The following is a 10,689-nucleotide window of genomic DNA, read 5'->3' as shown; positions in this document are numbered from 1 at the left end:
ATCTTTAAACAGAAACAAACATAAATCTGCATTTAAAATCTGGGAGACATTTAAAGTTTCTAGGTGTCATTCAAGAGAATCATGGCATTATAGCAACATGGGAACTTTACTGCCTTTTTAACTGGCCTAGACCAATAATTTCAATTCCTAATAGTTTATATATAGGAGTAAAGGAAGGAACCATTTAAGTCAATACAATAATCCTAAAGAAGAAAGAGAAAGAGGAAATAAAAACACTTAAAAATCAGTGAAGGTAGCACTAATATGTGTCATAAACAAAGGTGCCTTCTCTGGAGAGAATTTGTATTTGTTCAGAGGCAAGCACATGTGAATATATAAAATATATTAAGATCAATTTATGGTAATGTTGATTTTTTAGTTATATAAACTATTGAAGACATCAGAATCTCAGATAGTTTCATCCTGAATGAAGAAGAACATGACGATAAACCTCAGTTAAAGCCATTTCAATAGGACAATAGTAAATTATAGTGAGCTAAGACTTCAGACAAACAGGCCCTAGTTGGTGGCTGTTTTGTGAGGCTTAGGCGGTATGGCCTTGCTAGAGTGTCACCAGGGTTGGGCAGGCTTTGGGGCTTCTGGAGTATTCATTCTGCCTGTTGTGGTTTCCAGATTCCAACAGCCTGCCACCTACTACCTCTGCTCTGCCATCAAGGAATCTAACCCTTAGGGACTGTAAGCCCAAAATAAAACTCTTTCTTCAGTGAGTTGCTTTGGTCATGGTGTTTATATCACAGACACAGAAAAGTAACAAATACAATTAGCTAGGGCTAAATGACCTTGACATGTGCCTCTGTGTTCTTTCCGAATTGTTACGCTGGGATATGGTGAATCAAAACAAATCTTAATACTTAATAAAATTAAAAATTAGAATATTTTCTCAGGTGGTTTAATGCTTAAGGTAGAGAAAAAGCTATAAAATTCAACTTGGGTTCCTATACAAGATGAGACAGTTACAAGAGACTAGACTAACAAGATGAAATGTTAATAGACTATCACAAACCTCAGGTGAATTTAGGGCTGGTTACTGCACTAGATTTTGTTGGGATTTTGAGTTGTTATTTAAACATAGCCACACAAGGACACATTGTGAACGGTAATTGGATCCAGTATACTTTAATTTTTCCATTCTTTTCTTTTTTCTTCTTTTCTTTCCTTGGAAATGTTCACAAAATTCTGTTAGATCTCACCTAAAGATTTAGGTACACTTCACCACAGTAAGAGTGCAAGGATGGTAGAGTATGGGGGGAGGGGTGCATGAGCTTCAGCTAAGAACTATGAGACAGTATCGCTTTTGTAGGCATCCTTCCAAAGGCAAGGCTCACTACAGAGGTCACTGTAGCTTTATGTAAAAAGTAATACTGTCATGTCAGTGCTTAAAAAGAAAAGAATGAGGTAACAATGTTATGCTAACAAATGGACAAAACGATAGAGTAGCTTTGTAAACAAGCTTTACAGCAATGCCAGGGGTTACAGGGATGTCAAAAGAAAGTGAATGCTTAGATGAATAATCATTGCATTTATTGCTAATTAGCTCACAAATTAGGTATATTTATGATTTAACTGGCCAAGCTGCTTTTATAAGTATATATTAATGATTAATAAGAATTACATAAAATTACAATTATTATGGTAGTTAGTAATAGCAACTAGCTTGCATCTTAATTCATGCTTCTTTTCATTATAGCCATCTTTCAAACAAACTCAATTTTATTTAAAAATCTTACTTTTTTCTGATGTCATACCGATCTGAAAGAAAACATACACAAATACAATGGTTACACACAGCTCTTGGCTCAAAGTCCTTTATGTCCTTTATCCTATTTGTAATATGAACATAGGAGTGAATAATAAGCTAGAGGAAAGTCAGAGGCATTAGCTACAGTTCCTGTATGTAGAAGCAAACATATATTCACACATCATTTCTAGATACTGCAGGAAGAATATGTTAATCTTGGGAAGACATGACCCCACTGTGTTTGATGTAAGAATTGCGTATTAGGGAAAAGGTCATGAAAAAGTTGAAGTCAGTCTTCAGCAGTAGTTTCCCATTTAACGAGGGGAAAAAAATGGCAAAGTTTTGCTGGGTGATAAATTCTACCAAAGTCATTTCGTGACAACAGTGAGCCACTGTTCCAAAGCTTTTCTCATATTCCTTTTAGGAAGAACAGAAACTTCCTGAGGGTATTTCACAGGAAACACTGTTTATCTAATGGAAATGGTTCAGCTGTGAACACAGCAAAGTTGGTTTCATCACTTGTATGCTCTTTTGGGGTGTAGGTGCCACATTTTGAGAGGCAGGGTGATAGAATCACTGAGCACAGAAGTGTGTGACAGTGACACACACAGGGAGAAGACCAGTCACACATCTGCTGGTGTGTGTGACTGCCATTCCACATCTGTTGTGTAGCTTCCCATGGCATAAGCAATCCCCTAAACTAAGGCCATGCATTGTAAGTTGGTAAGTACCGAACATTTATTGTGTTTTTCTTTGTATTTTTACATTTCAGATGCATTGGCATAACTTTTAAAAATGGTATATTAAAAACATGCACTGATGATAATTAGTTTGGAAACAGTTGAGCACAAGAAGGAAACAGGAGTTGCTATATTAATGAGTAAATGTAAGGAATTTTCCAATGATTTCTTTCATTTCTGTTTCAGTGCCTAGTTTCAGACCTTTAGAAAGAAGACAATTTACTTTAAAAATTGAAGTGTGTATCACTCAGATATCTATTTTTTTAAGGTACCCTCTTTAGAACTTATTTTCTATATTTGTATGTAACTTGACACAGAAGTCAGGTGAGATAAACCCATGCTGATGAGGTATGTGGAACACTGAGTTTTGCAAATATACTTTATGAGGAAATGTTTGCTATTAGTATATGTTTATATTATAATCTTGGAGTCTAGTGAATGTACTATGTGTTTCTGAACATTAGTTAGTCTTAGTAATTCTCAGACTTGGTGTTAGGACCACAGTATACATCTAAAGTTACTTTCATTAATAAGCTACACATAAACAAATCTGCATACTGCAGTTAAGAGCTGAGAAGATTCAAGAACACCACAATTACACTAACACACTACCTAGTAATTGCCAGAGTGCTGAAGTCATCACAGTCCCACCTCAGAAAGCCTTGCTGCTAGTGAGGCTATGAGACCTAAAAAGTAAACTGCTGTATCTGATCACTGTTACCTTCAGACAACTTCAGTCTAGCCTTTGAGTGTCATTGAGACATGGCCTGGCCTTTAGGAGTTGGTAGAGAAATATATACTATTACATAGAGGGCTACAGTAAATAAAGAAACTTTGCAGTTTTCTGAATGTCATTCACAAGATGGAGAAAAATGTAAGAGAGGGGGGATTGACTAAAATTCTGTTCATCAAATTGCTAAGGACAGTTGCCTACTTTCTAAGAATCAGAGGCCAACCATATGCTCTTATTGGTGGCTCCAACAATGATATAGCCAGGAACAAGTGACTCTGTTGTAAAATTACCTCTTCCTCCTGCTCTTGATCTGACTCTGATTCCTTGATGCCCCAAGATGCCATTCGAGATGGAAAAAAGGGAAAAGGAAGAAAACTTTTAGAAGGAAGGAATAAATACATCGCACCTACAAGCATCAAGGCAGGTACACAGTACACTCAGACTCTTTTCTTAAACAGTTTCTATAAGACAAACAGTTAAAGAAGATTGATCAAAGTTTATACATTCAAAGAGACAAAAGGAACAAATGATAAATATACTAATTCCAGACCCTAGGTTAAAAGCAGTCTCAAATCTTGATATTTAATGTGTCTGGTACAATTGATTTACAGAAATGGTGGTGACACTATCCCACTTACTATGGATACTGACTGAAAATGTCAAATGACATTAGTAAGTTTATGTTGAAAACATTTTCAATACATGGGCACTACACAAGTTTCATCATAATAAAAAGCTACGGAATTCTCAGTATATCATAAATGTGCAATGTTTGGCATTTTATTCTTTTCATCTTGAATTACTAAATAGAAACCACCCCTGACCACCATAGCATTAATAACTCTGTGAGCTATGTCTGGCCTCAAAGAATGTAAAAGAAAGTAAATGCGTTCTTTCACAGCATTTGGAGAGCTCAGAGACCAGTGAAAGCACATTGGCACTAATATCTCTGGGTAGCTTTTGCATCTCTCCTCAGTAACTCTATCACCAGAGACTAAACATTAAAGTGCATTTGTGTCATGGGATCACATTTTCTTGGTTGATCTATCTATTGCTACATTCCAATTGCATTGAAACATCATGCATATTATATGTGGAAATAGATATTAAATTTATTTTTAATTTCTAAGAAGAACTAATAACATCAAATATATGCTAGGAGTCTTCTTCTATACAACTGACCTCTATTTCCAAGAAGGAGTATTTAAACCAATACATACTGCAGCAACTATGATGGAGGCAAAGCTAATAGAGAATCCTTGGTTCTGCAGACTCAGGATAGAAAGTTTTAAGTATTTCCCTACTTCCCCTCCAGCATCCACTACTCATCCCTTTTCCAAGTGCAGAACAAACTGAACACTTGTAGCTGTTATGCACAGACTATTATCTGCAGCTGTCTATTTTTAAAAATTAGCTTAAAGGTGGGGGGAAGCTTTCAGAATAAGATTTCCCACATCACTTAACTGATTTAGTCGCCTTCTTTGATACATTCAGAATAGTCAAAAGTATTATGTCATAGAGAAAGAGTTAGATACAATTAACATTAGATAAATTTGCATCAGGAATTAACAAACCTCCTCCTAGTGCTGCAACAATTGTGATCTTCTCAAGAATATGTTTTTAGACAGATCATGCTAAGTTAATTGAAAAGCTAGTTTAAAATTCTTCAACCATTAAAACAGGACAGACTATAATATAAACAGGTGATTGGTTCAGGAAAAGGTAAAATTCTAGTAGTATGCTCTGAAACTTCAAGCTGACCCAGCTCTGAGTGAACAGTGAATATAAGCTAACACTCTACCATCCAGGTGGGAGGTAATGCACCAAGTAGCCTCAGGAATGCACACAGAAACAAGAACAGGGATTGACAACACCAGTTATTTTTTCTTTACAACTTAGCTCAAAAAGCATTAAGATTAAAACTCATCTTTTCTCTGTCATATCTAATATATAAAAATTAAAGTGCATTAAATGTCAAAGAAGGTGGGAATTGCTTTTTCTCTACTGAATTGAAAAAAAAATCACTGAATTGGGTAGAATAACAAAAATGATTTGTACACGTTCTTGTGTTCAATGTCTTTTATAAAGAATCTGAATCTTAATGTCTATGCTGCCTGGGAACACTACAGTATTCACAATACCTTTGCATAAATTGGCAGGGTGATGTTCAGGTTGCAAATGGCTTGATGCACCAATCCTCTTGTGGATTTCGGTTCCTTCATAAATGATAGTCGCCCGCAAGGTTCCTGAGTTGTATCACGTACCTTGAGTGAGAAAGACATATGTGCTTGACCTACGTTTGACAGCAGATGAGGTTTAAAGGAGAGGGGGGAATAATTTCAATCTGGTAACACTTAAAGGATAGACATAAGATCCACAGACGTAAAGCTTCTCCTTTTCTACTTTGGTGTCATCATTGTCAATAACACTTTGAAAATGTCTTTCAGGCATTTGTTGCTTTATAATGTACAATTGAAAAAAAATTGTACTAGGATGGTTTGCTATGCACATGATGTGAAATGAAGCTGACCATCATGCTAACTCACAGGCCTTGCCTCAAATGAAACCTGCCATTTATTTGAGGAAAGGATGCTTCATCCCTTCAGATCTCCCAGCAAACTTCAAATATAAAATAATTATAAACTATGGCTACATATCTGAACATTAGGTTTCCGAAACTAATTTACCTTTTTTTTTAAAACTATGGTAAAATACACCTGCCATAAATAAAACTGTACATTTCTACTGTTTTCTAAGTGCTGTGAAGTAAGCTCATGAAGTTGTGCAATCACCACTACTCCCCAGTGCTTTCTATTCACCCAGGCACTGTGCCCAGTACAATTTTACTTTCCATTCCCTGTCCCTGGCAACCCCCACTCCACTTTGTGTCTCCATGGACTTGCCTGCTTTGTAAAGTGGACTCACATAGTATTTTCCTTGTGTTTTACTGACTTAGCATAATATTTTTAAGTTCATTGCAACATCAAAATTTCATTCAATCATTCACTTTTAGCTGTGGATTTGTAACAGGAAACATCATTTCAGATGTACCATTCAGTGGTCGAAGTACGTGCATTTCATTGTATAGCTATCAGCACTATCCAGAGGTGTGCCGAGGTTACTTCCCAAACTGCAAGTCTCTGCGTGGAAAGCAAAAATTCCTCCCCACCATATTCCTTTCCCTAATAGCCACCCTTTTACTTTCTGTCTTCATGACTTTTACTTCCCTGGGTATCCCTTAATAAATGGGGCTATTCACTATCAAACTTTCTATTACGTTGAATTGATGAAAGTGTATCAAGTCTATAGCTTTAAGTAGAATATTTTCTTATCGGACTATGAGATTCTGGGTCTTTTGAGAAGTTATTACAAAAAGTTTTTGGTGCTCTTTTGGTCTAGTGACATTCACATACTTTTTAAACTCTAAGTATGAATATATAAAAGTAACAGCAGTGAAGAAACAGAAGGGTTGGGAGTTTAAGTCACTAGTAGAGTTACTCCCTTTCAATAACTAGGCATGAGGCCCTAAGTTTAATTCACACACACACACACACACACACACACACACACACACACACACAGAGGAGAGGCGAAGAGGGAGAGATATTGTGGTCTCTCATTAAAATATATGGTTGACTTTGGACTTCAAAAATTTTAAAAATGTATGTTTTTGTAAACATTTGTAAAAATATATTTAAAAACTACTGGAAATGTTTGAGAAGCACATATTCTCACTATGAAAGTAACTGAAAACAGCCCTTGTACATGAGCAAATGTTTAACTGATTTTTATTTTTGTATATGAATTACCTTGACAAAGAGAGGAAGTCTGTTTTCTTTGAAGGCAAAAAAACTGAATATATGATGTTGGCCACTCTTGGTTAGTGGTACCAGATTGCCAAAACAATCAACATAAATAGGTTTTCCTTCTAATACCTAAGGTAAGACAGAAAACCAACACAGATTAAGACATCTACAATCATTTTTATGACATTTATTCTAACAAGTAGTAGGTGTACTTGGAATCTTCGGTTCTTAGAATATTCATAGGACGATGTTCACACTGCTGATTGACATCTGTCATATACATGCTTTGCCATACATAGTACCAGCATTCTTTCTTGCTACTAAGAATCTTCAATTGTATGGCAACATTCAATTTCTCATTTTTATTGTTGTATAAAGATACCCATAAAGACCAATATATGTCTAATACCTAAATATAAACTTTGTATTGGGTAACTTTGACATCATGATAGGAATCCCGGAGGACTTCAGTATCTAAACATCTACAATGATGGAAAGTTCTTTACAAAAAAAGGGAAAAATCAATGTAGACAAGTATTTAGCTGACCAAATACTTAAACAAAAAGAAGTACTTTAAAAGAAAATCCAGGAAGCTGAAATCACAGAAACTACTATAGTTATTATAAACTCATAGTTACCTATAGACTCAAAGTTTATCAATAACTTATAGTTTTTCTTCAGATAAATTTTACAGAAATCCTTCTACATACAGAGAGACCATCCATTTATGGTCCAAATTGTCAGAAAAATCTCTGATTTGGGACCTTGACCTTTAAGTGATAGACACACAGGCTGACCTTTCTTTTGTTAAGCAAATCTCCCTATATCTGTTTTGCAAGTGACTTGATAGTGAAAATTCAGGATGCAGCATGTCTATATTCTTACCTCCACATCCCTGCTCCTGGCCACCTCAGAGAAGTTTTCTTGTTGCTCAAGGGTCTTATCTACTTTATCATCTGTCATACAGAAACACCGCAACCGGGCTTCAATGGGGTCATGTGATTTGGCAAAGACTACAAATTTGGCCATATATGGTACACAGATAATTTCTCTATACACTTGCGATGCAAAGGAAACAGATTCCTGAATCTGCCGACAATCTATCAGCCAGAACCTACAAAAAAAAAAGAAAGAAAGAAAGAAAGAAAGAAAGAAAGAAAGAAAGAAAACCAGTTACCTAAGTATAATTATGCCATTTGACAAAAAATAAATTCTTTTAATATGGCCAATATAGTCATCAAATGATTCTTGAAAAAGAAAGAAGTGAGAGAGATAGAGATGATAAGAGGACCTAGATAAAAGGGAAATAAAAAAGGAAATGGCAAGGAAGTCTAGAGGTATCAAGAAGGAGAGATATATCAGATTTTTAGGATTGACTATGATGAAGAGAGAATATGTTCAATGTACAATATACACTTAGAAGTAAAAGTCATTATGTAACATATTACCATGCATAATGAATAAATCCAATAGAATACACCTCCCAAGGCAAAGTAAAACAAAAAGATTGACTTAAATGTTCTAGTTGTGTTTCTCTTCTTGAAAACTCTTATTTATAACCAATCTTTTGACTTACAAATCGATTGCTTTTGGAATCTTTGGTAATAAAAGCTCTGTATCAGACTATGATATAGATTTCTTTGAGTGAGTTATTCTTTTCCTTTATTCCTCTCCTAATCGTTTAATCTTCTGAATCTTTCAACATCTTTTCCTCACTGCATCATCTTCCAAGAGACTCACCAGCCACTGAGACTCAATCAGACCAACCAGAAATTTGACGATGTTTACTTTTCCATTAAAGATATACAAATGAGAACTAATATTAGAATTCAATTACTGTATGTAAAAGAAATAATAGAAGATATCTTCAGCCTCTTAAAGATTTGTAATATGCAAGTGTGTTAGGTATATAACACATTGTAACTACTTAACCACTTAGCAAGCTATACTGAACTGTGTGTGTCTTGGTATTCTATTGAAAAAAACAACTCCCCATGTGTTGGATAACAGGAAACTTCTCATTCCTTGGGGACTGTAATCATCAGAAGTGGCTGCCAAAGCTATCACCAAGATCATACAGCCAAAGCAGACAGACCCATTTTTTCCATAGATCCTAATCTGAATGTCAGGGAGGATTTGGTTATTGTGTTGTTATCATTCATGTCAAAAAATGTAAGCCTTATTTCATATTCGACAACAATAATCAAAATCCCCTTGAAAGAATTAAGAAAAAACATCAAATGACAAAGAGAAAACAATCAGTTTGGGGAGGAACAAAGTAATATAGCAAATAGGCTTTTCTGTGTTGCACATACATACCTGGCAGACACGTTGGTTGTAAAGGAAACACATTCATTGACGAATGTTAGTGGTGTAGTTCCTGTGATGTCTTCCCATTGTGCAGGCGTGGTTCCACCTGAAATAGCATGATTGTGGAAGACAATTGGGCAAAATTCCAGACATTGGCCTTTCAAAAATGTCTTTGTGATTCTGATTGTTTACCTGTGTGATCCCTCCATGCCACAAAAGGGCACAATGGGAATAACATGGACTGAGATACAGGTTAGTGATAGAACATTTGCCTAGTGTGTGCACAGTCCCCTGTTCAACCCTCTCTGCCAAATAGAAAAAGAAAAAAGAAAGAAAAGCAAAACAACTTTCAGGGCTAAGGATGTGTAGCTCAGGAGTAAAGTGCTTGCCTTTTCTAGCAAATAACATGCTCCCAGTTCAATCACCAGCATCAGAAGGAAAAATAAAAAGTAAATTTAATTAAATCAAAATGAAAGAGTACAAACTGTCAAAACTATGTACCAAAAAGTACCCCCCCTCAAAAAAGCGAACACCACCTTAAGATAAACTAAATTTAAGGGAAGTTATATGAATATTTGTTTATTAGACATTCTGTACTTGACCTGCTAAAAAAGGGAAATGATTTTCCCAGTGCTGGATCCTGAATGTCACAAGATTGATGTGCTAGGCAAGAGTCCCCCACTGGTGCAATGGTGGCAAGACTGTTTATGGAGAACCAACTGCTCTTTTGGTTGGCTTTGAGTCTGATCCATTGGAGGAAATGCATATATAGTACCCTAAGCATGGTCACAGAGAAGCCATAAGCCCTAGAGGAAAACTATTGTTGTTTTTGCTAAATGATCATATTGTCAAACAGCCTTCTAAATATTTATGTTTATATCCATATATGTAAACTTTGGTCAGAGAAGCTCCTTACTGATATTGGTAATGGTTTGCAGAGATTCCTAACTGCTCACAGTGCTGAGAATAAGAAATTGTGAGTGCTCAATAGGAGGTGGGACAGCTATAGCATCCTGTCAGGGAACATGAGCAAGAGGAGTGGGGTGGGGGAGTGAGAAGAAAGAAATAGAGAAAGGAAAAGAAAGGAAGGAAGGAAGGAAGGAAGGAAGGAGGAAGAAAGAAAGAAAGAAAGAAAGAAAGAGAAAGGGGAGAAAAGAAAAGAAAAAGTAAGAGCCAGAAAATGGGAGGAGTGCTGAAATGCTGTCTACTGGGCATGGGCTGTTAGACCTGGGTTACCTGTACAGATCAGCCCAGGAAAATTGCTGCATAGATAGGAAGGAACTGTCAGGGCACCACCCATAAATGAGGTGATATTGGCAGTTGCTGTCTTCTGGGGGAAAG

At 36.0% G+C, this 10,689-nt stretch overlaps 1 protein-coding gene across 12 annotated transcripts in view; it reads right to left on the bottom strand.

Moving 5' to 3' along the window:
• The window catches only part of Ank2 (ankyrin 2), an 842,037-nt gene that overhangs the window by 25,152 nt on the left and 806,196 nt on the right, over nucleotides 1-10,689 (bottom strand). For 10 of the 12 annotated variants that reach the window (XM_035451885.1, XM_035451895.1, XM_035451888.1 and 7 more), the window contains 6 exons: nucleotides 9,358-9,454; nucleotides 7,924-8,152; nucleotides 7,042-7,167; nucleotides 5,374-5,496; nucleotides 3,523-3,555; nucleotides 1,749-1,770 (listed from right to left, as the gene is read on the bottom strand). In XM_035451885.1, the coding sequence (XP_035307776.1) occupies nucleotides 1,749-1,770; nucleotides 3,523-3,555; nucleotides 5,374-5,496; nucleotides 7,042-7,167; nucleotides 7,924-8,152; nucleotides 9,358-9,454 (630 nt within the window). The remainder of the gene's footprint in view (nucleotides 1-1,748; nucleotides 1,771-3,522; nucleotides 3,556-5,373; nucleotides 5,497-7,041; nucleotides 7,168-7,923; nucleotides 8,153-9,357; nucleotides 9,455-10,689) is intronic. The other 2 variants (XM_035451886.1, XM_035451887.1) reach the window with 1 other exon arrangement.

The sequence above is a fragment of the Cricetulus griseus genome (genome assembly GCF_003668045.3).
Source record: "Cricetulus griseus strain 17A/GY chromosome 1 unlocalized genomic scaffold, alternate assembly CriGri-PICRH-1.0 chr1_0, whole genome shotgun sequence".
Lineage (NCBI taxonomy): Eukaryota > Metazoa > Chordata > Mammalia > Rodentia > Cricetidae > Cricetulus > Cricetulus griseus.
The sequence above is the reverse complement of the archived record's forward strand: the minus strand, read 5'-3'. Positions and strand labels throughout refer to the sequence as shown.